This window comes from Chelonia mydas, chromosome 7 (assembly GCF_015237465.2).
Source record: "Chelonia mydas isolate rCheMyd1 chromosome 7, rCheMyd1.pri.v2, whole genome shotgun sequence".
NCBI lineage: Eukaryota > Metazoa > Chordata > Testudines > Cheloniidae > Chelonia > Chelonia mydas.
In genome coordinates this window covers 32795462-32823393 of record NC_057853.1, presented here as the reverse complement: position 1 = coordinate 32823393, position 27932 = coordinate 32795462, and the positions used below count along the sequence as shown (strand labels likewise).

The 27932-nt window shown below is 48.0% G+C and overlaps 1 protein-coding gene and 1 long non-coding RNA gene across 2 annotated transcripts in view; one reads left to right on the top strand and one right to left on the bottom strand.

Annotated features, from left to right (window-relative positions):
* The window catches only part of C7H11orf80 (chromosome 7 C11orf80 homolog), a 53992-nt gene that overhangs the window by 24767 nt on the left and 1293 nt on the right, over positions 1 to 27932 (bottom strand). Inside the window, exons 2-7 of the mRNA XM_037905202.2 lie at positions 20635 to 20776; positions 20494 to 20547; positions 18559 to 18668; positions 17270 to 17353; positions 15996 to 16051; positions 11732 to 11803 (exon numbers count right to left, since the gene is read on the bottom strand). Coding sequence (XP_037761130.2) covers positions 11732 to 11803; positions 15996 to 16051; positions 17270 to 17353; positions 18559 to 18668; positions 20494 to 20547; positions 20635 to 20776 — 518 coding nt within the window. The remainder of the gene's footprint in view (positions 1 to 11731; positions 11804 to 15995; positions 16052 to 17269; positions 17354 to 18558; positions 18669 to 20493; positions 20548 to 20634; positions 20777 to 27932) is intronic.
* LOC122466642 lies at positions 714 to 24654 on the top strand. Its single transcript, XR_006292318.1, has 3 exons — positions 714 to 868; positions 15870 to 15879; positions 24644 to 24654. It is a non-coding gene; the product is annotated as an uncharacterized LOC122466642 (long non-coding RNA).

The window sequence follows — 27932 nt, the reverse complement described above, 5'->3', positions numbered from 1 at the left end:
TGCAACACAAATAACTGCCATCTGAGCTACATCCTCTCTTAGGAAATGGATTGCGACAGCAAGACACCTCCTGTCCCCACAGGCAGAACAGTGCACACTCCTTAAAAGGCACTTGCCCTATAATGTGACTCCAACCTGGCTGCTTTCACAGGATGTAGTGCTCCACTACAGTCCCTGCAGGCAGGGAGGCAACTGCTTCCCATACCTACACAGTTTGTCCAGAGCACGCAGAGCTCTGGATTGGGCACAGACAGGTCTGGAGCTCTGAGTATAAAACCACTGACACCCATGAGCCCTTAGATGGCAGTAGGCCTCACATGGGGAAAGCTAAACATGTGCAGCATTAAGAGCTGCCCGCAGGAAGCCATTCGTAATCATAACAACAACTTTATTGAACTCATAAGCCAATGAACAATGCAACAGATGCTATTATTCATACATAGCACTAGGTGGCAAATTTTATGTACTGTCAAAAGAAAAGGAGTACTTGTGGCACCTTAGAGACTAACCAATTTATTTGAGCATAAGCATCCGATGAAGTGAGCTGTAGCTCACGAAAGCTTATGCTCAAATAAATTGGTGAGTCTCTAAGGTGCCACAAGTACTCCTTTTCTTTTTGCGAATACAGACTAACATGGCTGCTACTCAGAAACCTGTCTTTATGTACTGTGACACGGTCGGGCCAGATGGCTATAGGAGAGTAATTTTTTTTTTCCAACCAAACCAGGTTTTTATTGTATACCTGCCACATTCAACTACAAAGACCAGAACCGGTCCAGAACGGCAAAGCTCAGGGCTACCACCCATACAGATGAGACCTTCATTCTTAAGATGGAAAACTCTTGGAGACAGCTAGTAGAAGGCAGATGTATAAGCCCCAGGCTAAGTAGGTCCCTTTTCCCTGAGTAAAGTAACAGGGAAGGTTCCAGAACTATCAGGAACCTTCTGGAGACAATTAAGACAGGCTGATTAGAACACCTGCAGCCAATCAAGAAGCTACTAGAATCAATTAAGGCAGGCTAATCAGGGCACCTGGGTTTTAAAAAGGAGCTCACTTCAGTTTGTGGTGTGCGTGTGAGGAGCTGGGAGCAAGAGGCACTAGGAGCTGAGAGTGAGAACGCGGACTGTTGGAGGACTGAGGTGTACAAGCATTATCAGACACCAGGAGGCAGGTTAAAGAGGGGGTTGAGGAGGAGGCTAAAGAAGGTGTTGGAAGGAGGCCATAGGGAAGTAGCCCAGGGAGTTGTAGCTGTCGCACAGCTGTTCCAGGAGGCACTCTAGACAGCTGCATTCCACAGGGCCCTGGGCTGGAACCCGGAGTAGAGGGTGGGCCCGGGTTCCCCCCAAATCCTCCCAACTCCTGGTCAGACACAGGAGAAGTTGACCTGGACTGTGAATTCAGAAAAACGGCCAAGCTGAAGGCTGCCGTGAAACTCCAAGACGAGCAAATCCGCCAATAAGTGCAAGACCCACCAAGGTAGAGCAGGAACTTTGTCACAGTACAGTATGTATCAACTAGACATTAGCACTTGGTTGAAAAATTTTTGATGGAATCGTTTTCTGTCAAAATGCAGTTTAGCTGAAATCAAAATGTTTTGTGGCAGCATATGAATTTCAATGACATTTTTATGGGATTCTCGTTTTTTTCCAACAACACATTTCATTTTGATACAGTAAAAATGTATAATTTTGATTTTGTCATTTTGATTAATTTTGTTCCACTATTGTATTAAAATAGTAAATATATTAAATTAATATTTTAAAATAATAAAGAAGTCTAAATGAAATTAATCAAAGTCAAAATGACATACCTTATCAGAATGAAACATTCTGACATTATAAAATGATGCAATTTGACATGATCCAGACAGAACTTGCTGATGGTCCTGAATCAGAAGTTTTCGTTCATGGGAAGTTATAACATTTTGGCTTCTCATCTGGATTTGGAATGAGTCGTGTGTGTGCCGTCCCCCCCCCCGCCCCCGGCCCCCCCGAAATGTCAGCATTTCCAGTGAAACAAAAATTCTGGGTTCTGACCAGGTCTCTTCCTGTGTGCACACACATATGCATGTTACAGAAGTTGTGTATAAAAAGAAATATGTATAAGTGTTTATAGGATGGGGCCCCAGCAGTCAGCAAAGCACTTAAGCAAGTGCTTAACTGTAAATCTGTGCCTAAATCCCATTGACCGCAATAGGACTTAAGCATATATTTAAGTACTTTGCTGAATTGGGGCCTTCCAACGGAGTGCATTACCTTAGAAGCTGGCTAGATGGGGCTAGAGCATAGTGGGTGTAGAATAAACAACGGTTACTAACCTTGGTAACTGTTGTTCTTCGAAAGGTGTTGCACATGTCCATTCCACTGTAGGTGTGCGCGTGCCCAAAGCACAGTCACCAGAAATGTTTTCCCACAGTGGTACCCATTGGGGAGGCTCAAGCAACCTCTACTGCAGCGCGCTTATAGCACCGGTATAGCGTGCCCAGATGACCCCACTCCCCCTCAGTTACTTCTTTCCAGAAAACTCTGATGTAGAGGGGTAGGAGGGCGGGTCAGGGAATGGACATGTGAAACACATAGATTCATAGATACTAAGATCAGAAGGGACCGTTATGATCATCTAGTCCGACCTCCTGCACAACGCAGGCCACAGAATCTCAAAGAACAGTTACAGAAGGTTAGTAACCGTTTTTCCTTCTTCCAGTGATTGCACATATGTATTCCACTCTAGGTGACGCACAAGCAGTTGAATAGGTCGAGGGATCAGAGTTCATCGACACACTGATTGCAGAACAGCTCGACCAAATTTGAGATAATCTCTGGACTGTTGAATGACGGTGTAGTGGAAGGAGAATGTGTGCACCAGTAACCAGGTTGCTGCTTTACAAATGTAGTGAATAGGGATCTGCGCTAGGAATGCTGCTGAGGATGCTTGCAATCTTGTGGAATGAGCAGTCAGGTTAGCTGGTGGCGAAACACCTGCTTGATTGTAATAAGTATGAATACATTAAGTGATCCATGACAAAATTGTCTATGAAGAGATTGGGAGACCCTTCACCCTGTCAGCTACAGTTACGAACAGTTAGGTGGACTTTCAGAATGGTTTAATCCTGTATATGTAGAAACATATACATGGCTCGTCTAACATCCAATGAGTGAAGGCATTGTTCATTCCTATTTGCATATGGCTTTAGGTAAAAGACAGGTAGGTAGATTGCTATGAATTGCAAAAACACTTCTGGGAGGAAACTGGGGTGAAGACATAAATGCACCTTATCTTTAAAGAAGACTGTGTACGGAAGCTCTCATATGAGGGCATGGAGCTCTGAGACCCTTCTGGCCAAAGTGATAGCCGCTAAGAAAACTACTTTCCAGGCGAGGTATAATAAGGAGCATGTTGCCAAAGGTTCAAATGGTGGTCCCATAAGCTTTGAATAGACTACGTTCAGGTCTCAGGGAGGAACGGGCTCTCTTACTTGAGGGTATAATCTTTCTGTGCCTTTGAAGAATCAGATATACATGTCACTGGAAAAAAGGACCAGTTATCCACCCAAGGGTGGAAAACTGATATTGATGCAAGGTGAACCTTAATAGAGGATTGCTAAGTCTTGTTGTTTCAGGTGCAATAGATAGTCAAGTATTTCTTGTAAGGATGACTGCATGATGAGACTCTGCATTGGAATGCCCAGAGAGAGAATCACTTCCACTTTGAAAGGTAAGTAGCCCTGGTGGAGGGCTTTCTATTACAGAACCTGACAAACTTGCTCTGAGCAAGTCTGCTCTCTGGGATTTAGACATGGAGCTTCCAAGCTGTTAGTTGAAGGGAGCTCAGGTTTAGGTGGAGCAGCCAACCGTGGTCCTGAGAGATCAGGTCCGGGTGTAAAAGAAGCGGGATTGGAATAGACACTGAGAGGCCTAAGAGAACCAGTGTTGGTGGGGCCATGCTGGGGCTATCAGAACAACAAGGGCCTGGTCCCACTTGATCTTTAGCAGTACTCTGTGCACAAGAGGGATGGGGGGAAAGTGTAGTAAAGATGTCCCATGCATGGTAGCAGAAAGGCATCCATGATAGAACCCGGTCTGTGGCCTGGGAGGGAGCAGAATTGGTGATACTTCCTGTTGTACCTAGTTGCAAATAGGTCTATCTGGGGAGTCCCCCAATGCCGGAAAACATCTCTCGCCACATCCAGGCGAAGGGACCACTTGTGGTGACTGGCGAGAGACCTGCTGAGGTGATCTGCCAGCTTGTTTTTTGTTCCTGGAAGGTAATAGGCCTCAAGGTTGATTGAGTGGGCTGTGCAAAACTCCCCATAGCTGAGTCACTTCTTGACAAAGGGAAGAGCGAACTCCTCCTTGCCTGTTGAGATAAAAACATGGTTACAGTTTTGTCTGTGAGAACAAACAAGTTTCTGCCCATAATGTGGAGCAGGAATGCCTGACATGCTAGGCGAACCACTCTGAGTTCCCTGACATTGATGTGGAGTGAAAGTTCCTCCGGAGATCAAAGGCCTTGAGTTCTGAGGGGCCCCAGGTGAGATCCCCACCCTAGTGCTGACGCCTCTAAGACCAAATTGTCATTGACGGTTGAGAGGTGTCAAGGCTGAATCCCTACTCTGTCACTCTGAGTACAGAAGGTGGGGGCCTGCAAGGATTTTAAAAATTAATACTTGCCACTCCAGGCTGGTATTAAACTCCCAAGGTCACAGCTTCTCTGACCTTGGATGGGTAGATGCTGCCACCACCCAAGTGCAAAAACCCCTTTGGACTCAGGAAGGCACACTTGGGAATTCCTCCCTGTGGGGTACCCTCAAGCCCTTTCACCCCACTCCGGGGAAGAGCTGAGAAAGAAAACAAAGGAAATTAGCCTTGCTATCAGCTAATCAAACAACATGCACAAACCTCTTAGGACACCCAAAATCCAATTATGTTCTTAAAAAAGGTAAATTTTATTAAAAACAAAAAAGAAGGAAATGCATCTGGAACTTAGGCTTTTGCTAGATTTTAAAAGAGCAATTCCAAAAATTCAGCACCCAAAATAGCTTTCTTGGGGGTTAAAGGTTACAAGCAAACAAAAGCATCTGGGGTTAGCACAGAGGAGTCCACAAGCCTTAAAAAATAAACAGAAATAAACCTAATCATGTCTATTTAAACAAGCCCTGTCCAATGATTTCTTCTAGGTATGGAAGATTAATGTTTATACCTGGTTCAAGCCTTACACAGCATTCCTGCTTATAGCATTGCTACTCCCTTTCTCCTTCTCCAGAGAACAACAGACAAAGTGAAAGGTTCATTCCCAATTTTAAAAAGTTTTAACTTCCCATTGGCTCTTTTGGTCAGGTGACCACTTTTTCTTTTTTTCTTTACCTGGGGGACTTTTTAACCCTTTACAGGTGAAGCAAGCAGAGAAAAGACCAAGAGGGATTTTACAGCTAACTGGCTGGCTGGGTGTCCATCAAAGGGAGCTACCCCCGGCCCCATTTCATTTATCACAAGAGAGTATAAAGGGAACACCTGCACAAACAGTGAGTAGATCCAACCACCAACTAAGGGAGATGAGAACCCAAGCAGTTACTGTGAGTACAGTGTCCAGATGGTGGAGGTTTATTGAGTATACTGAGGCCAGCCATGTCTGGAGGGGCCTGAGGTACAGCCTTGAGTGTTGTACCATGTAAGTGCTCAAGGCTATGTGACCTAAAAGCCTCATACAATTTCGGGCTGTTGTGATTAGATGACCCTTGAGGTGCGTTATCAGGGATCCGATTGACTGGAAACGTCCCTCTGGGAGGTAAGCTCTGGCCTGAGTAGAGTCAAAAACCACCCCAATGAACACTGTCCTCTGTGCCAGAGTGAGGGTAGATTTCTCTATATTTATCAGAAGGCCTAGGGCCTTGAATGTCGACTGGACGAGTCAAATGTTGGACATTACCTGAGCCCTTGACCGACCCTGGACTGACCCTCGACCAGCCAGTCATCTAGGTAAGAGTAGACCTGCACCCCTAACTTCGTCAGGAAGGTTGCCACTACTGCCAGACATTTTGTGAACACCTGCGGAGCTGCAGACAGGCTGAATGGGATGACCATGTATAGATAGTGCGAGTGTTTCACTGCAAATCTGAGTTAAATTTTGTGTCCTTGGTATATTGAATTACGAAAATATAGTAGAACCTCAAAGTTATGAACACCAAAGTTATGAACTGACCAGTCAACCACACACCTCATTTGGAACCAGAAGTACGCAATCAGGCAGCAACAGAGACACACAAAAAAGCAAATACAGTACGGTTCTGTGTTAAATGTAAACTACTAAAAAAAAAAAAAGAGAGAGAGAGAAAGCAGCATTTTAATTCTGCATAGTAAAATTTCAAAGTTGTATTAAGTCAACGTTCAGTTGTAAACTTTTGAAAGAACAACCATAACATTTTGTTCACAGTTACAAATATTTCAGACTTATGAACAACCTCCATTCCCGGGGTGTTCATAACTCTGAGGTTCTACTGTAGGCGTCTCTTAAATCAAGGGCAGCGTACCAATCCCCGGGATCCAGGGAAGGGACAATGGATGCCAGGGTGACCATGTCGAACTTTATTCTCTTGAGATAGTTGTTGAGCTGTTGTTGATGCAGGTCTAAAATTCATCTGAGACATCCCTTGGCTTTTAGGATTAGGAAATAATGGGAGTAGAACCCCTTCCCTCTTAAATTCAGTGGAACCTTTTTCACAGCTTCCACCTGAAGGAGAGATTGAACCTCCTGGGCCAGAAGTTCTTCCTGAGAGGGATCCCTGAAGAGGGACGGGGAGGGAAGGTGGGAAGGAAGAGTAGAAATAAACTGGAGGGTTTATCCCACATTCACTGTGCTAAACACCCAACGGTCCGTGGTGATACAGGACCACGTGCTGAAGAAGTGGGAAAGACAGTTTGTAAACAAAGGAGAAACAGGGTCTGGCATCACGGGAACTGGTATGGCATCCTCAAGCATCCTGCCAAAACACCTGCTTAGAACCCCCTGGATGTCTGGGTGAGGCTGGCATTGACGTCGAGGTAGAAGCGGGTAGTCTAACCCCTGCTTCTTTTCCTCTGCAGATTCTGACAGGCAGCCAGGGCAGAGTACTGGATGGCTGTTGGGGCCTGTAGTGCTTCCTTGAAGGCACTAGTGTGTACAATCCAAGGGACTTAAGGGATACCCTGGAGTCTTTTAACCCATGAAGCTTTGCATCAGTCTGTTCTGAAAAGAGCAAAGCTCCTTTAAAAGGTAGGCCCTGAAGGGTTTGCTGGACCTCCTGCAGGAGTCCTGAGGACTGCAGCCACGAACTTCTGCACATGGCCACTGCCAAAGTCATGAACCTGGCTGCTGAGTCAGCCACATCCAAAGGAGCTTGCAACAAGATCCTTGCCACTGAATTTCCTTCATCCACCAGCGAGGAGAACTCATACCTAGCCTCATGAGGGAGCAAGTCCTTGAACTTCTGCATGGAGTCCCACATATTAAAATCAAATCTGCCCAGCAGCACCTCCTGGTTTGCAATTCTGTGTTGTAACCCCGCAGCAGAATACATTTTCCTACCAAATCCATTGATTTTGGGGTTGTACCCTGATAACTCTGTCTTTCTCTCTCATTGACAGCAGATACCACTGGGGATCCAGGGGTGGGGGGCAATGGGCGTACAGGAACTCATAACCCTGTGCAGGAACAGGGTTCAGCCCTTTTAGATGTGGAGGGAAGGGATGTGCGGGTCTACCACAAGGGCTTAACAGGGTCCATAATGGCCTCATTGAGAGGCAAGGCTACTTTTGAAGGGCCCACAGCAGTTAAAATATCAAGTAAGCTTTGTGAGGACACTTTCACTACCTTCACATGTATGCCCAGATTTAAGGCCACCCTCTTTAGCAACTATTGATGAGCTTTATAGTCATCGGGGGGAGTGGAAGGTGACGCCCCCTCCTGAGACTGCCTCATCATGGGAGGAGGTGGAGGCCAGCACTGGCTGTGCAAGCACTTCCTCCCTTTCTGCCTCTGTAGGATCCTGCTGTGCCAGGTCTTGCAGTACAAGACCGGGCTCAGTTCCAGAGTCCAGGCTGGTTGCTGGCTGATGGGATGATGCCGCCCCCCTTTCCAAGGCCACTGAATAGGAGCTCCTGGAATAAGCCCTGGAAACTGGGGGAAAACCCCACATGTTCCAAAAGGGCCACAGAACTGGTGTAGGTCCCCAATGACCTCCTGGCCACGTACTCGATGGTACTCTCTGCCCATGTCCATGGAAGGGTAGAAATGCCTGAGGGAGTAGCGGGAACGACTCCTCGGACGGGAGGAGTGAGACTCCACCTCCGACTCAAATGACAATGAATCTTTGTCCGGTGACCATGGTGGTGCAGTTCCCACCACTGGCAGAGACTGCTGTTGAGGTGGAGATGTCCACACCGAAGCAAGCATAGCCAGTTTCCCTTTTGATGGCACCCAAAGGCATGGAACCGAACAATGACCAGAACCAATGGCTTCCTTCCTGACTGCTGGTACTGATAACACCAACTCTTGTACTGCTGGTGATACTGGTACCGACGGCGAGAGAAAGTCTCTGGCAGCAGCCAACGCTTCCAGTGTCGTTGGTACCAAGATAGCGTTGGTACCAAGCTGTGCTGCAGATGTAGATGGCTCATCTGGTACCGGACTCAATGGTGTCTGCGTAGTGCTGGAATTAATGGTGCCGACTTCTGTGGTACCAAGACAGAAGAGTGCCCTGGTTTAGGTTGCACTCTACTCTGATCCCCATGTCTGGCCGTCTTTGGTGACGGGGATTGTTCCCTCTTGGCTGACTGTTTCTTGTGCCTTTTCCTAGGTGCTGGGGATGGTGCTCGGACTCCAGTATGGTAGGAGGAGCACTACTTATGTACACCGAGGCACTCAGTGCTGAGTCCGACTGGTCTGCCTCAGATGGAGGTCTCAGTGCCGCCTCCATGAACAAAAACTTCAGTTTGGCCTCCTGGTCCTTCTTTGTGCAAGGCTTAAAGTCTCTGCAGATCTGGCAACAGTCCCCAACGTGAGCTTCTCCCAGGCACTTCAGGCAGCTTGAGTGCATGTCACTAAGGGGCACAGTCTTTTTACAGGAGACACAGGGCTTAAAGCCTGGTGGCGGAGGCATGTCATGGCACCGGGGAACAGACAAAAACTCTGCTAAGACACGAAGTTACAGAACTTCACTAAAACTGACTACAACTATGTACAGATACAAGAAAAGAAGACCACTGAGAGAGCTTGCCGAAGCAAGGATAGCAGTTCCAGCAACTGTCACGGGCAGTAAGAAGGAACTGAGGGGGCACAGGGTTGGCTGGGTGCTTTATACCAGTGCTATAAGCATGTGGCTGCAGAGGGTGCTCGAGCCACCCTGACGGGTACCACTGAGGGGAAAAAATTCCAGTGACTTTGCTCGGGACACACGTGTACCTCGAGTATAATGCACATAAGCAATCACTCAAAAAAAGACTAACATTCCTCTGTTCCCAGTGCTTTCGAACCCAGTACTTTTCCAGTGAGGTAACCTGGGCGTCTGTGAGGTTTTGTGCTTGGGGATTAAAGCACACAACTCTCTAACTTCCACCCAGGGCTCAGGCTCATGCCCTGTGGTGTTGCTGGTTTACTTGCTAATTTAACCCTCTCTTTGCCTAATTCTGCCCATGGTGGAAACTCATTGATTTTAAAGGCAAGAGGGGGCCCATTCAATAATCAAGGCTGATCCCCTGCATCCCACGGGCCATCACTTGCAGCAGAGCTACAGAGTATCATGTACAGCTGTGGTTCCCAAACTTTAACAACCTGTGAACCCCTTTCACTAAAATGTCAAGTCTCGTAAGCCCCCTCCTAAAAATGAATATTTCCAGGGATTTTCTCCTTTACCTGAGTATAAATTATAAAAGCAGTGATCTTAGAAATATAAAATTTGTTTTTATGACACGCTTATTATACACTATTTATTATTATTATTTATCATTACAGTATTTTTATTACATTATGAAAACGGCAACACTCTTCCAAGATCTCACTTTCGTAGCTTGTATCACTTTGAATAAGCCTGTTATACGACAAGGGTCCTATGTTTCATCAAGGAGTATCAGATGTGAAACAGCATGAAGGTATTTAAGAAGCCAACTCAAAAAGTTCTTTCTACACAAGCATTCAGGTCTTGAGCAGTCCAGGCAAGCAACACACATTACAACAAAGCTTAAACTTGTTCTTCATAATAATTTTAAAAACAATACTAGCCGCCTATTTAATTTAAAAAACAGCAAAAATTATCCACCTCCCTTTCAATTTCTTATAAGGAGTCTTGAAGTTTAAATCTCCTCAGTGTGATAGATATGCTTGCTTTGATCTGCTTAGCTGTTGGAAATCCAGGGGCTCCAGGCTGCTGGCCCCATACTGCCCGGGGTCCCTAGAGACAGCTCTGTCCGCCATTAGGGAATTTTTTCTTGAAAACCCCCTGTAACATTTCGAGAACCCCCAGGGGTTCACGAACCCCAGTTTGGGAACCACTGATATACAGAGACGCCCACTATGGATTTAAAGACTCCAAGCGATGGAGAATTCACCACATGGCAAGGCTATCTGTATGGTAACAGCAGCTCCCCTCCACTGTGCACCCAGACAGGCCAGTGGAAAAGAACACAGCTTTGTTCCCTTTCTGGAGGCTTTGCTTCTCTCTAATGTATAATTTATTATTAATAATTTGTATTACTATAGCACCTAGGAGCCCCCATCATGGACCAGAATGGCATTGTGCTAGGTGCTGTATAAACACACAACAGAGATGGTCCATGTCCCAAAGAGTTCACAGTCTAAATACAGAAGGAATAATACTTCTTGTGTGTGTGTATCTTCACATTAGAAATTCAGGTCTCGTCTGAGGCAGTGTGGTCTAGTGGTGAGGGCACTGAACTGAGACTCAGGACACCTGGGTTCTGTTTATAGCTCAGGCACTGCCTGCTGTATGACCATGGGCAGGTCTCTTTCCATCTCTGCCCTCTGCTTCTCCTCACACACTGTGAGCTCTATGTTCATGTGCAGTGCCAGGCATGACAGGGGCCCCAGTCTCAGTCAGGATCTGTGCAGCACCCAGCACAATGGGTGCCCCAATCTTGTTTGGGGTCTGTGCAGCACCCAGTATGATGGGGGTCCCCCTCTCAGCTGGGACCTCTAAGTGCTAATGTAATAATAACCGTCTAACCTGTTTTTCCAGGAAGACTCTCTGGACAAAGGTAGAACTAGTAGGATGACGACACTAGAGATATCATCATTTACTCATTATTGATATTACGGCAGTACTGAGAGTCCAGTCAATAACTAGCATATCAATCGACATAACACAGCACTTGCACTATTTGAAAGACTCAGAGGTTTGAAGGCCAGAAGGGCCTGTTCTGATAGTGCAGTCCGACCTCCTGCATGTCCTGGGTAACAGAAACCCACCCAGTGATTTATGCATCCAGCCCAGGTCTGGCGGCTGAGCTGTAGCAGGGCTTTCAGAAAGATGTCCAGTCTTGATGAAGAATCTACTCTGTCCCTAGGTCAGTCCCAATGGTTAATTCCCCTCCCTGTTAAAAATGTGCATTCATTTCTAATCTGAATTTATCCAGCTTCAGCTTCCAGCCATAGGAACTTGTTCTGCCTTTGTCTGTGAGGTCTGCTATCAGAAATCATCTCCCCAGGTTGGTACTTATAGACTGTGACCAAGTTGTGTCTTACCTTATATAGTGTCTCTGGTCAGTAAGGAGCTTTATTCCATTCAGAACACATGTACTCTCTCTCTTCTCTCCACTAGAGAGCCGAAATTAACAAAACAGGATTTTAACCCAGTAAGCATCACTTCTAAGTATCACAAAACCATTTTTAAATAAGGCAACTCACTCAGCTCCTCCCATCCTTATTTTAGAAAGGGGACAAAGATGAGATAATTCTATTACAATGGCTGGTCTAGAAAAGGGAGAACAGGAGGTTCTGTTCTCTCTTTGTCCTGATGCAGGGACAAGGGGACATTTGGTGAGAGTGAAAGGTGGGAGATTCAAAACCAATAAAAGGAAATCCTTTTTCACACCACGTGTTATCAGCCTATGGGATTTACTGCCATGGGGTGGCATTGCAGCTAAGAGCTGAGCACAAATCAAACAGGGATCAGATGTTTATAAAGATATCAAGAATATACCAAGTATGCACTGTAAGTGAGAAAGAATGCCTGCTTGCATTACAAAACTCTGTTTTTTCCAGATCTTTAGTCTGGGTGGACCCCACTCATGGTGCGTTCATGCAGGTGAGACACATATGCACCACGAGCGGGATATACACAGATGAAGACTTGAAAAAGGACAATAATTTTGGCAGGGATACTTAAACTTCCTCGCTCAGGGCTTAAGCCAATCTCTAACTATTAGAGATCAGGGTGAGTCTAGGCCTAGCTTATACTTACAATTTAGGTCAACATAGATACATCATTCAGGGGTGCAAAAAATCTATCACCCTGAGCAATGTAGCTAAATCAACCTAACCCCTGGTGTAGACGCAGCTTGGGCAATAGAGGAATGCTTCCGTCAACCTAGCTACTATTGCTCTGGGAGGTGATGTTCCCATAGCAATGGAAAACCCCCTTCCATTGGTGTAGGCTGTGTCTACACTACGGGGCTATGCCAGCATAACTACAGTGATGTAGTTATACCATTATAGTCGCTGTAGTGTAGACATGGCCCAGCTGTTTGGGGGCAGACTGTCCCACATGTGCTTACTGTGGGGTTCTTGCATCTTCCCGAACATTGCCTTGCTAGTCCTGTCCACACGCAGTCACTATAGATACATTTTCCTCTGAAGCACTGGGTGTTGGGCACTGTTAGAGAGAGGATAGTGAACTAGATGGACCTAAGGCAGAGGTGGGCAAACTACAGCCCGCAGGCCATATCCGACCCGCGGGTCTGTCCTGCCCGGCTCTTGAGCTCCAGGCCGGGGAGGCTAGCCCCTGGACCCTCCCCTGCAGTCCCCACTGCCTCATAGCCTCAGCGTGCTGTGCTGCCAGCTTTCTGGGCAGCAGCGCTGCAAGCTCCTGCCGGGCAGTGGGGTGGCATGGCTGGCTCCGGCCGGGGGCACGGCTGCCAGTCCTGCTGCTCTGAGCAGCACGGTAAGGGAGCGGGGGGGTTGGATAAGGGGCAGGGAGTCCCGGGGGGGGCAGTCAGGGGACAGGGAACAGGGGGCAGTTGGATGGGGCGGAGGTTCTGGGGGCGGGGCAGTTAGGGGATGGGGAACAGGGGGGGTTGGATAAGCATGGGAATCCCAGGTGGCCTGTAAGGGGGTGGGGGTGTGGATCATAGAATCATAGAAACATATAATATCAGGATTGGAAGGGACCTCAGGAGGTCATCTAGTCCAACCCCCTGCTCAAAGCAGGACCAGTCCCCAACTAAATCATCCCAGCGAGGGCTTTGTCAAGCCTGATCTTGAAAACCTCTAAGGAAGGAGATTCCACCACCTCCCTAGGTAACCCATTCCAGTGCCTCACCACCCTCCTAGTGAAAAAGTTTTTCCTAATATCCAACCTAAACCTTCCCCACTGCAACTTGAGACCATTACTCCTTGTTCTGTCATCTGGTACCACTGAGAACTGTCCAGATCCATCCTCTTTGGAACCCCCCTTCAGGTAGTTGAAAGCAGCTATCAAATCCCCCCTCATTCTTCTCTTCTGCAGACTAAACAATCCCAGTTCCCTCAGCCTCTCCTCATAAGTCATGTGCTCCAGCCCCCTAGTCATTTTTGTTGCCCTTTGTTGGACTCTTTCCAATTTTTCCACATCCTTCTTGTAGTGTGGGGCCCAAAACTGGACACGGTACTCCAGATGAGGCCTCATCAATGTTGAATAGAGGGGAACGATCACGTTCCTCAATCTGCTGGCAGTGCCCCTACTTATACAGCCCAAAATGCCGTTAGCCTTCTTGGCAACAAGGGCACACTGTTGATTCATATCCAGCTTCTCGTCAACTGTAACCCTTAGGTCCTTTTCTGCAGAACTGCTGCCTAGCCATTTGGTCCCTAGTCTGTAGCAGTGCCTGGGATTCTTCCATCCTAAATGTAGGACTCTGCACTTGTCCTTGTTGAACCTCATCAGATTTCTTTTGGCCCAATCCTCTAATTTGTCTAGGTCCCTCTGTATCCTATCCCTACCCTCCAGCGTATCTACCATTCCTCCCAGTTTCGTGTCATCTGCAAACTTGCTGAGGGTGCAGTCCATGCCATTCTCCAGATCATCAATGAAGATATTGAACAAAACCGGCCCCAGGTCCGATCCTTGGGGCACGCCGCTTGATACTGGCTGCCAAGTAGATATGGAGCCATTGATCACTACCTGTTAAGCCAGACGATCTAGCCAGCTTTCTATCCACCTTATAGTCCATTCATCCAGCCCATACTTCTTTAACTTGCTGGCAAGAATACTGTGAGAGACCGTATCAAAAACTTTGCTAAAGTCAAGGAATAACACATCCACTGCTTTCTCCTCATCCACAGAGCCAGTTATCCTGTCATAGAAGGAAATTAGGTTAGTCAGGCATGACTTGCCCTTGGTGAATCCATGCAGACTGTTCCTGATCACTTTTGTCTCCTCTAAGTGCTTCAGAATTGATTCATCGAGGACCTGCTCCATAATTTTTCCAGGGACTGAGGTGAGGCTGACTGGCCTGTAGTTCCCTGGATCCTCCTTCTTTCCTTTTTCAAAGATGGGCACTTTCCAGTCTTCCGGGACCTCCCTGATCGCCATGAGTTTTCAAAGATAATGGCCAATGGCTCTAAATCACATCCGCCAACTCCTTTAGCACTCTCGGATGCAACACATCCGGCCCCATGGACTTGTCCTCGTCCAGCTTTTCTAAATCGTCCCAAACCACTTCTTTCTCCACAGAGGGCTGGTCACCTCCTCCCCACGTTGTGCTGCCCAGTGCAATAGTCTGGGAGCTGACCTTGTTCGAGAAGACAGAGGCAAAAAAAGCACTGAGTTCATTAGCTTTTTCCATATCCTCTGTCACTAGGTTGCTTCCTGCATTCAGTAAGGGGCCCACACTTTCCTTGGCTTTCTTCTTGTTGCTAACATACCTGAAGAAACCCTTCTTGTTACTCTTAACATCTCTTGCTAGCTGCAACTCCAAGTGTGATTTGGCCTTCCTGATTTCACTCCTGCATGCCTGAGCAATATTTTTATACTCCTCCCTGGTCATTTGTCCAATCTTCAACTTCTTGTAAGCTTCTTTTTTGTGTTTAAGATCAGCAAAGATTTCACTGTTAAGCCAAGCTGGTCACCTGCCATATTTACTATTCTTTCTACACATCGGGATGGTTTGTTCCCGCAACCTCAATAAGGATTCTTTAAAATACAGCCAGCTCTCCTGGACTCCTTTCCCCCCTCATGTTATTCTTCCAGGGGATCCTGCCCATCAGTTCCCTGAGGGAGTCAAAGTCTGCTTTTCTGAAGTCCAGGGTCCATATTCTGCTGCTTTCCTTTCTTCCTTGTGTCAGGATCCTGAACTCGACCATCTCAGGATAGGATAGGGGTCGGGGCAGTCAGGGGATGGGGGGGGGGGGTTGGATGGGGGGGGTTGGATAGGGGGTGGGGTCCCGGGGGGGGGCGGTTAGGGGTGGGGTCCTGGGAGGGGGTGGTCAGGAGACAATGAGCAGGGGGGTTGGATGGGTTGGAGGTTCTGAGGGGGGCAGTCAGGGGGCAGGAAGTGGGAGGAGGTGGACAGGAGGCAGGGGCCAGGCTGTTTGAGGAGGCCCAGCCTTCCCTACCCGGCCCTCCATAGTTTTGGAACCCCAATATGACCCTCAGGCCAAAAAGTTTGCCTACCCCTGATCTAAGGTCTGATCCAGTCTGGCAACGCCTATGTTCCTATGAGTGCTGGCCTGTGTGAAGTGCCCAGGTAGCCCTGTCTCGTAAATACGCGACCACCTGTCACACGGGCATTCCAATCACTCGCTTACTCACCAGTACGTTTCCGCAGACACAGCACCATTCACATTCACACAGTAATGGAATCTGATCTGCAAATCAACAAGGAATCAGGAGAGTCAGGATGTCATGCTGGGCACTGCACAGATCCCAGCTGAAACTGGGGCCCTTCCAGGCTGGCCTCTGCACAGACTGCAACTGAGATCAGGGCCCCCATCATGCTGGGCACCACACAGACCCTGACTGAGATTAGGACCCCTGTCATGTTGCCTACTGCTCTGCCCACTCACCTGACTGGCATGCTAAGCACGACAAGGTTGGGTGTTCCCTAGCTGTGTGGGCTTCAGCAATATGAGTTGTCTACACAGGGAAGCAAAAGCATTCCTTGCTGCCCTGTGTGAGCATGTGGAACCCTGCACGTCTTAGACCAGCGCCAAGCAGGGCCAGGCAGCCTATCGCATACCCGCCACTTCCCATTGCCTTCTTGCACCCAGGCCTCATGGAGAGGTTTATGAGTCTGCTACTGCCTTTTGGCACTAGGAACTGGATCCTTCCTCAGCTCAAGAAGCTGTGGTTCAGTTCCTGCTTGCAAATCTCAAAGCACAGGATTCAATTCCTGCTGCTGCCAGCCCAACTAGGGAAGGGCAAGAGATCTGTGTTTGAGGGAAGGAGAACCTAGGAGAGGACTGGTGCCAGTCACAAAAACTGGGGTAAACACCTGTGCAAAAGAGAGGAGACTAGTGCAGAGGCCCAGTGGATAAGCTGGGGGTACTGTTGTCTGGGAAAAGGTAACGCCATGGAAGAGGATAATGATGGGCTATAATACAAGATCTTGTAGGAGAATTCATCCTGACAGAGTAATGAACAACAATTAAACCTGCTGAAATGACAAAGCCAAAGGGGTGTTGCCCAATAGATAGGCACTGGGGCAAGTTCTCTGGGAGTAATTGTGTAGGAGCTGATGGAGCTGTGCCAGGGAATGTACACTGGCCCAGGGATTACATGTATGCTGCAAGGAGTAATTAAAACAGGCCCTGATTGTTCGGTGGGGAGAAGGGAGCTACCTGTGCTCTGGGGCTGTGCAGCCCGGCCCCCGGAAGTTAAGAGTAACCCCAGGGCTGCTCTGCTTCCTGCAATACCCATTGTACAATGTGGTCCAGTCACATCCCCACTACCCCGGGGGGTTGGGCCGAAGGTGAACCCTCATGCCAGTCGGGAGGCCTTTTGCTCAGAAGGGACTTTCAGGGGAATGTTTCCCCCCAGGGCAGCGCAAAGGGACCTTAGAGTCACTGAAAACCAAGTGCTGTTACCTTTGGGTGCACCATGCTGATCTTGTGCATGAACTGTTTTACTGCCAGACAGTCCGTCATCAGAACCCCAGGCCTTTCATGGAGCTGAGAATAAAATAAAGAAGCTGCTTTTCCATGCCCTAAAATACAGCCGTGGCTTTGACTGCTGCTTGCAAGGTCGCTGCAAAACCCCTAGGGACAGAAACAGGAGCACCTCACGGGAGAACAGAAATAAGTGGGACGTCATCATTGGCGGGCAAAATAAGCTTCCTAACTAATAATAGGGCTCAATTCTCCCTGTGTCTGAGCTCTGTGGGACCAGGCCGGCACTGAGTCAGGGAACCATAATCAGCAAATTGATCCAGAGCCAGCCCAGCCCCAGCATCAGTTAGAGCCACCAAGAGACAGATAGGTCTATCATATGCCAGTGGTTTGTCAGCATAATGCCACTCAGCTCCATGGTGTCTCTAGCCTGCTCCCGATGCCAGGGTTGGCTGGCATGGTGATGGCTTGGTTTATGCTGACAGAGTTATGGCCAGAATCCGTCCACCTCAACAGCACAAAGGGGCTGGATCAGGAACTAGAATCTGGCCCTTAGTCTTGAATTTGGTGTCTTCAAGAGCAACCAAGACTATGCTAGAAAGAGCCACGTACATGTGAGTGCCTGAAGTCGGGTACTCATGGCCTGATTTGTGTGCACCCACAACTCCCACCAATGACAGCAGAATGCCACAAGAAATCAGTCCGCTCTATTTATATTTAGGGACCTAAATAAATGGCCTAGATTCCAGAACAGCTGCGCTCCGGCGCCGTGGGACTTTGGAGCGGTTGGTTGTAGGGTGTATTGTAGGGGTCCCAGTCCCCATCCTTGCTCCATTGTCACACAGTCATCAGCCTGAGATTACCTCTGCTAGAAAGTGATTATTTGCTTCAGGAAAGATGTTATTTGTACTATGGTAACACTTTGAGGGCCCAACTGAGATTGGCGGCCCATTACTCCAGGCCCTGAAGATAATCTCAACTGAGATCGTTGTTGGGGTCTGTGTGGTGCCCAGCCCGACGGGGACCTCGATCTTGGTTGGGGTCTGTAGGTGTTACCTTAATACAAATACTTGGTTCATCTTTAATCTCTGGGGGCCCAATCCTGCAGGGTGTGGCATACTATCAAATTCCACTAGAGTCAAGCCAAGGGTATTCGGCGTCTCCCAGGAGGCGTTCAGCACCTAGCAAGGTCAGGCCCCAAGTTGGGTGCCATGTGATACTTGCAAGTCACTTTGAGAAATATGACCAGGTGAGCAGGAAAGTCAAACCTCGAAGGCCAGCTGGAGTGCGGTAGAATCCAGGGGTTCATGGCTACATCCACCTGTTGTCCAAGGCCTGGTCCAGGGCACAGAGAGCTCAGCCAGCATCCCATCCATTTCTGCATAAGGGAGAAATTCTGGGTCACATATGCCCAAACAAACTAGATCAATCTGAAAATTCATGCTACTGAAGCCAATTAAAAGCCCTGGCTCCCATAGAGGCAGAGTGGTGCTTTAGTGAGTACGGCACGAGCCAAGACTCCTGGGTTCTATTTCCAGCTGTCACTGTCTTTCTGTGTGACCTTGGGCTTGCCCCTCTCAGTGCTTCTGTTTCCCCTCACACCCTGTGTCTGTTCAGCCTATGAGCTCTTTGGGACAGGGCCTTTCTCTCACTAGGTGTCTGTGCAGCACCCAGCCCAATGGAGCCCCATTGTACTGGGAGCGCCACAGACACACAGTGACAGATAGTCCTTGCCTGGAAAAGCTTGCAAGCTAATTTGACACATGGTGGGTGGGGACACAGAGAGGGGAACAGACTTGCCCAGGGTCACACCGCAGGTTGGTAACAGAACCCAGGTGTCCTGATGCCCAATCTTGTGCCCTATGAACACCGAGATCTCACTGCAGATAAATTAGGAATAGAGACGCTTTAGCTTCAGGGCACAAGCCAACCTCTAAAGTAGGTTTTCTCAACCCATGGGTCACAACACAAAACTGGGTCACCAGAACGCATCAAAGAGTTGCGGGGCTAGCTGGGCTCAGCTCCCCACGCTGGGCATTGCGACCTGATGCACAGGATCACCACGCTGCTCAGGTTGGCCCAGCCACTCCTCCGTTATGATGATGGGGGGACCTGCTGGCCAGGCCAAATTTAAGTGAGTGGTGCTGCGATCCCAGGTGCCAGATTGCAATGCCATTCACACAAATTTGGGCTGGCCAGATGTGGGGCCAGGCCAAACCTGAGCAGCACTGTGACCCTGGCGGTTACAAAGCCAAGAGGAGGAAGCTAAGTCCAGCCAGCCCTGTATGTCAGGAGCTGGGAGGGAGCAGCTGATGTCCTGTTCTCTGGTAAGTACCAGCCCCACTATGAACTCCCACCCTGCAGTTGGGCTACACCCCATCTTTCTTACTCCCTGTTCTGCCCATCAACCCAGACGTACCTCTCCCACACAGCAGGGCAAATCCTCATCTGTCATATCACTCATTCTGGCCCCCATCCCCCCAGATCTTCCCCCAGTGCACCCCAAGCCCCTTCTGTCCCCAAATTCCCTACCTCTTTACCCTTGCATTCTATGCCCAGGCTCCCCAAAACCCCAACTTCTTCCTCACTACACCCCCAGGCTTCCCCATTTCACCTCCAGGCCCCCAAATTCCCCACACCCTCTTTACCTCATGGGCTGTGGGGAGGCAGTATGTGTTTGAAGTGGGGGGGGTCTCAGCTCACTGCCCCTCCTGCCTAGTTGCCAGTGAGGGCATCTTGGAAGGTGTCTGGGTCATGACAGGCCACAAAGTTTTACAAATGGGTCCTGAGCAGTTGAGAACCAGTACTCTAGGTGATTAAACTTTCCCTATGGACAGGTGACTCCAGAACAGCTCATTTTGTGGTTCCTCACACCATACCCTGAAGCATGTGGTAGGGGGCCACAGAGACATAAAACCGAAAGGACGTTGGTCTGATCCAATCTGGCAGTCCCATTGTCCCTTCTGTAATGCTCCCATTAAGTGCGAAAAGCCAAGATTTCACCAGCAAGGAAGGGGTTAATTCCCACTGAGGGCTCTTGATTTAGCCAAACAAGATCCAATGGCTGGGAGTTGCAGTCAGCAGAACTCAGAGTACAAAGAAGGAACATATTTTAACAGGGAGGAGGATCAGCCGCTAGAACAGCTTCCCCAGGATCCGCCACAGGTCTATGGAAACAGATTTGAGGGTTTGTTTGTTTTTACCTTTCCAGATCTGTTCATTGAGGCGTTTAGAGCAAAAATTCCCTGCTGCAGCAACTGTAGGAAGAAAATTCAAGGCAAGTGTTAAACCCAAAGGAACAACACAGACACCGCAGAGTCCTCATTATGTTTCACTCTACTCACCAGTGGTCGTGCACCGGAGCTGGCTTGCGCCACGCGTAGAATCACTGAGATCAATGGAAACCAGCACTATCCCTTCCAGGGCTAATCCTTTCAGCTGCCTTTCTTCCTCACTCTTAAGGCAAATGATGAGATATTCTAAAATCTGAAATGGTAGGGACTGTGAGAAAGTGATTGGCCCCTCTGGGAAAGCACGAGAACAGGACCCGACCCCAGAGAAGTGCAGCTCATCTCTGAAAAGCAGCAAAGCAAAAACGCCCATTGAGATGCTGAGTCAGAGCTGCTGAACAGGGACATAGGGCTGGCAGAATTGAAAACCGTGTTAAAATTGTCCTTTATCACTTTAAACTTTTAGGGGGGTTCCTGGTCTTGCTTCCAGACAAGGGACTCTGTAGGGAAGCATATGATCTGGGCCTAGTACAAACTGAGGGCATGGCTACATTTGCAGATGTAGAACGCTTTGAGTTAAACCAGCCTTCGTAGAGCGCAGTAAGGAAAGCGCTGCAATCTGTCCACACTGACAGCTACAAGCGCACTGGAGTGGCCACATTAGCAGCTCTTACAACGGCCACAGAGAGCAGTGCATTGTGGCAGCTACCCCAGCATGCAAGTGGCTGCAACGTGCTTTTCAAATGCGGGGCTGGGGTGGGGTGGAGTGTGACAGGGACTGTGTTGTGTGTATGTGGGGCGAAAGAGAGTGGGTTTTTGGGGGGCTGAGAGCATATCAGCATGCTGTCTTGTAAGTTCAGACAGCAGCAGACCCTTCTCCCCCCGCCTCTCTCTCTCACACACAGCATTCCACAGTAGTGGTTGCTTTGTCTCAGAACAGATAAGCGCCGGCTGTCAGAAACAGAGCTTTAAACGGCGCATTCCTGCAGCGATTCCAAAACAATGAGAAGAGTGGCCACTTGACTTAAGGGGATTATGGGACGTTTCAGGAGGCTGATCAGAGCACAGTAATGCAACACCTCGTTCACACTGACACCCAGGTGTTTCAGCCAAGGTGTTTTAGCCAAGGTACAACAAGCATTAATCTTCTCGCTGAGGTGGAGTACCAGGAACGCTGTAGCCGTGGAGTCAGAGTGCTCTACGTGCCTTGCCAGTGTGGACGGGTAGTAAGCTAGGGCACCCGGGGCTGCTTTAATGCCCTCTAACTCGCAAGTGTAGCCAAGCCCTAAGAAATAGCGTAGTGTGATGCAACCTTCCAGCAAGAGTATTTATGGTTGTGACTAACTTCCCTGTGTGTATGCCAGAAACATAACAGCAGGGAGCTCCTGGGTTACTGAGTCCAGTCCCTGCAGGCAACTCCGTCCCAGAATCCATGTTAGAACTGAGTGGTTGGCCCCACTCCTTCTGTTAGAAGGCTGTTCCAGACCCTCACTCCTCTGACGGTTAGAAACCTTCTTCTCTTTTCCAGCCAACATTGATTCCTGGCCAGTTTATCTCCATTTGTTCTCGTGCTAATGCTGTCCTTGAGCTTCAGCAGCTCTTCTCCCTCCCTGGGCCCCGCCCACCAATGTATTCAGAGAGAGCAATCAGATCCCCTTTCAGCCTTTGTTTTGCCAGGCTAGAAAAACCAGCTCTTAAATTTCTGCTCGTAAGACAGGCTCTCCGTTCCTCTGATCCATGCGGAGTTGAGTGACCATTGCTATAAGTCTCACTGTAGCACCTCCAGGCCCCAGTGGAGAGCAGAGCCCAGTTGTGCTAGGCACTGTACAAACACATACTAAGGTCCTGCCTGCACACAAAAGTTGCCCTGCTTTAACTCTCTTGGTCTGCTTAAAGCATTACAACCTGCCTAGTGTGGATGCAGCCAGTCAGGGTAAATGTGTTTATATCAAGATAGCTCACAAGGGGAATAAGCTATAACGAGATAAAGCACCTTTATCCCAATATAACTGCATTGCAGTAGGGCCTGTCCTAGTATAATTATACTGGTAAAAAAGCCCACCCCTGACCAAAATAATTATACTGATACAATAAATGTATGTGTGGAGCAGGCCTACAGGCCAAACCTCCAAGCGCTCAGTCTAAATAGACACAGGGTGGGAGGGGAAATAGGGACACCAAGAGGGGAATGAACTTGGCCAAGGTCAGTGGCAGAGCTGGGAATAGAACCCAGAAGTCCTGACTCCCAGCCTTCCCCTGCTCTAACCCACTAGACCCCATTCCTCACCCAGAGCCTGGCCTAGAAGCCAGGAGTCCTGGCTGCCAGTCTGTGCCCTAGCCAGAGGGCCATGCTGCCTTCTGCTATTGACTTTCAACATCTTATTCCTTTACAAACATGTCCTGTTCCTTTTCGATGCTAGGGCCACGCGTAGGGTTGTAAACCCCTTGGGGCAGGGACTGAGCCATGCACTGCCTGTGGCATTACAGACCAATGCTGCATGCCCATAATCCTGTAGATGGGCTGGGAAATCAGTCACACACCAATCCGCACAGGACTGGGAAAGGGAGAAAGTCCTTATTAACAAACAAAAGTTCTCTGTCACACAATAGGCAGCTGGGGGGAAAAATACAGGCCAAGCTCATTGAGTAGAAGACTCCTCTCTTCCCCTGCCCCCACCCCAGACTCTGCTGCTGTATAATCCCCTGCAGCAGGATGGAAAGTAGATTAAGATCTCTCATGGCAGGTCCCCCTCTGCCAGTGTCACAAACAATTTTCCTCTTTGGGCAGATGCCACAGCCAGCAGGAGGTTGCAAAACACGCACCTTGATTTGACTGGATCTGCCATACTAACCCCTTGGCAACTGGCTCAGCCTGGAAGGGCCAGTTCTTGAGCCTTTAAACATGGAAGGATGTAGGGTTTGAGCTGTGGGGGGCCACACAGGGTTTCAGAGCTGAAGGCCTGGAGTTTGGGTAGCTGTGTTGTGAGGAAGGAGTCTATCTCAGCTGGCGCTGCACTGGGGTAACACTATGGCAGAGTTCATGTGATCATGGTAGTCTCAATAACTATAACAGCCTCCCTCTCACCCACCTCATCGGGAAGATCTGGTGCTGCCTATCCTTGGTTCAATCTCTGCTGGTTACCTGTATGAGGCCACAGTTTCATAACCTCCTCTACCCCCACTGGGCCTCTCTTTCCCCTTCGACAACCTCTTAGATTTCCAATCCTGGGAAAACATTCCTACTGAGGTCGATGGAGCCAGAGAAAGGAATGTGGACAGGGGTGAATCCTTGCAGAGAGGTGGGAAAGCAGCTTTACAACCACTGACCTGTAGACATCCTTTAGGCTAGGGGTCGGCAACCTTTCAGAAGTGGTATGCCGAGTCTTCATTTATTCACTCTAATTTAAAAGCATGCCAGTAATACATTTTAACGTTTTTAGAAGGTCTCCTTCTATAAGTCTTTAATATATAACTAAACTATTGTTGCATGTAAACTAAATAAGGTTTTTAAAATGTTTAAGAAGCTTCATTTAAAATTAAATTAAAATGCAGAGCCCCCCGGACGGTTGGCCAGGACCCGGGCAGTGTGAGTGCCACTGAAAATCAGCTCGTGTGCCGCCTTTGGCACGTGTGCCATAGGTTGCCTACCCCTGCTCTAGGCCTTACTTAGGGAGAAGTGCTGGGAACTCAGAAAGGGATCTCCCGCTGCTCAGAAAGGAGGAAGACAGACAGCAGCTGTTTCCTGGGCTCTCATTAGAGACCTCAGGATGGGCATGTAATAAACTGTGGCCACGTGCATATAGACACCACAGTGATCGGACCCAGATGCTCAGTCGCAAAAGCAGAGGCTCCCTGGAACTAGCTCATCCCAGCTCTGAGCAGGCTATTCCAGTTGCTGCTTGAGGCATGAGTGCACACACACAGGCTGAGCCAGTGCAGCGTACGTGTATCCGCGGGCACACGGATCTGTAGATCCTAGGAGAGAGAACACAGCACTAGCAGCCTATTGCTATAGCCCTCCTCATTATAGTATCTCAACCATTAATGGATTTGATCTTCCTCCACCTTTGGGAGGCAGGAAGATATCCTCTCCATTTTACAGAGGAGGAAGCAAGGCACAAAGGTCGCATATGGCATCCACAGCTAAGCCAGGAACTGAACCCAGACCTAAGCCAGTGCTATTTACTGAACACTTTTCCTAGCTGCAGAGGCACCCCCTCTGCTATATGCATCCAACTCCATATGACACTGCTAGCCTGCATAGCAGTATCTCATAGGTTGCAGGTACTTGCTAAAGCCCTGGATAGTCCATGAAAGAGCATCATTCCTACCTCTCCACCTGCAAAGGCCCATGCAGCATGAACACACACATGCACATGTGGACACACAGTTATTAATGCAGGAAACTTACACCTCACTTTCATGATTCTGCATTTCTGAGGCTCACAACTTACAAGAGAACCAGGGAAAGAAAACTACAGGCTCTTTATTTCAGGAAAGAAACATGGACCAGTGGCTCAGGCACAGGCCTAGGACTTAGGACACCAGGGTTACATCAGAAGGGGTACATCAGAAGCAGGAAGCTTGCTAATCAACCAGTGGGGCCACTGGATGATCGAGATGCTAAAGGAGCATTTAAGGATGATAAGGCCATTGTGGAGAAACGAAATGAATTCTTTGCATCGGTCTTCATGGCTGAGCTTGTGAGGGAAATCCCCAAACCTGAGCCATTCTTTTTAGACAAATCTGAGGAACTGTCCCAGATTGAGGTGTCATTAGAGGAGGTTTTGGAACAAATTGATAAACTAAACAGTAATAAGTCACCAGGACCAGATGGTATTCACCCAAGAGTTCTGAAGGAACTCAACTGTGAAATTGCAGAACTACTAATTGTAGTCTGTAACCTATCATTTAAATCAGCTTCTGTACCAAATGACTGGAGGATAGCTAATATGATGCCAATTTTTAAAAAGGCTCCAGAGGTGATCCTGTAATTACAGGCCAGTAAGCCTGACTTCAGTACCGGGGAAACTGGTTGAAACTATAATAAAGAACAAAACGGTCAGACACATAGATGAACATAATTTGTTGGGGAAGAGTCAACATGGTTTTTGTAAAGGGAAATCATGCCTCACCAATCTACTAGAATTCTTTGAGGAGCTCAACAAGTATGTGGACAAGGAGGATCCAGTGAATATAGTGTACTTAGATTTTCAGAAAGCCTTTGACAAGGTGCCTCACGAAAGGCTCTTAAGTGATGTAAACTGCCATGGGATAAGAGGGAAGGTCCTCTCATGAATTGGTAACTGGTTAAAAGATAGGAAACAAAGGTTAGGAATAAATAGTCAGTTTTCAGAGCTATAGTGGTGTCCCCTAGGGGTCTGTACTGGGACCATTCAACATATTCATAAATGATCTCGAAAAAGGGATAAACAGTGAGGTGGCAAAATTTGCAGACGATACAAAACTAATCAAGATAGTTAAGTCCCAGTCAGACTGCGAAGAGCTATAAAATGATCTCTCAAAACTGGGTGACTGGGCCACAAAACGGCAGATGAAATTCAATGTTGATAAATGCAAAGTAATGCACATTGGAAAACATAATCCCAACTATACATAAAAAATGATGGGGTCTAAATTAGCTGTTAGCACTCAAGAAAGAGATCTTGGAGTCATTGTGGATAGTTCTCTGAAAACATCCACTCAATGTGCAGCGGCAGTCAAAAAAGTGAACAGAAAGTTTGGAATCATTAGGAAAGGGATAGATAATAAGACAGAAAATATCATATTGCCTCTATATAAATCGATGGTATGCCCGCATCTTGAACACTGCATGCAGATGTAGTTGCCCCATCTCAAAAAGGATAAATTGGAATTGGAAAAGGGTTCAGAAAAGGGCAACAAAAATTATTAGGGGTATGGAATGGCTTCCGTATGAGGAGAGATTAATAATACTGGGACTTTTCAGCTTGGAAAAGAGACAACTAGAGGGGGATATGATTGAGGTCTCTAAAATCATGACTGGTGTGGAGAAAGTAAATAAGGAAGTGTTATTTATTCCGTCACATAACACCAGAACTAGGGGTCACCAAATGAAGTTAATAGGCAGCAAGTTTAAAACAAACAAAAGGAAGTATTTCATCACACAATGCACAGTCAGTCTGTGGAACTCTTTGCCAGAGGATGTTATGAAGGCCAAAACTATAACAGGGTTCAAAAAAGAACTAGCTAAGTTCATGGAGGATAGTTCCATCAATGGCTATTAGCCAGGAAGGGCTGGGATAGTGTCCCTAACCTCTGTTTGCGAGAAGCTGGGAATGGGCAACAGGGGATGGATCACTTGATGATTACCTGTTCTGTTCATTCCCTCTGTGGCACCTGGCATTGGCCATTGTTGGAAGACAGGATGCTGGGCTAGATGGACCATTGGTCTGACCCAGTATGGCTGCTCTTATGTTACCCCAGCTCTGCTGCTGACCGTGGGCAAGTTCACACTTGATGTTTGTTTCCTCTCCTATCTGTTGTCCTTCTAGACTGTAAACTCTTTAGGGGTAAGGACTCTCTCTCTCAAACTAAACGGCTATACAATGCCTAGCCCAATGGTGTCCTGATCTCAGCTGGGACTTCTAAGAGGTACTGTGATGTTAATAATAATAAACTGGGGAGTTTTCTATGTCCCTTGTTGTTTTGCGGAGCTGTTGCAACAGCACTGTCCTCCATTGTGGAAGCTGCCACCTTTACATCAGCCTCAGGATGAGTGTTATGGCCTATCCAGGACTCTATAATGTTTGTTTTACTGATGATCTCGGATGCCTCAATGTTTGACCTGATGAGCTTAAGACACCTGATTTTTCAGAAAGCCCTGAGCACGTCTCTAGATGGCTAAGCTATTTGTACAGCTCCATCACCAGAATATCTGAGCACATTACCCTCTCTACTGCATCTGTCTGCACATCCCCCCTGGGAGGCAGGGCAGGCCTATTATCTCCTTTGCACAGCTGGGTGACAACAGTTCAGCGAGACTAAGTAACTCGCCCAAGATCACACAGGAAGTCTGTAGCAAAGCAGGTAACTACCACAAAGCCATTTCCCCTCTTGGACTGGCCACTGTCCTCTGAAAACCCGTTTAATCTGTCTCAAATTGGGCACCCCAAAAATCACTAGACCCTGTTGAAAATCTCAGCCTGTATTCTCATCTCGCACAGCCTTGTTGCAGCTCTCTGGTTCCAGTCTATTTCCCCTGCAGGCCCAACTAAATACTTCAAGGTCTATAAATGATTTTTCATTCCAAAAGCACTTCTAGTTCTCTCTAGCTGGGCTGAAGTTGGGAAGAAATCATGCTTTTTCCATCAAAAGTCACATCACTGTCTGATCCCTGAGAGCACAACAGGGTTCTGTCAACATGATCAAAT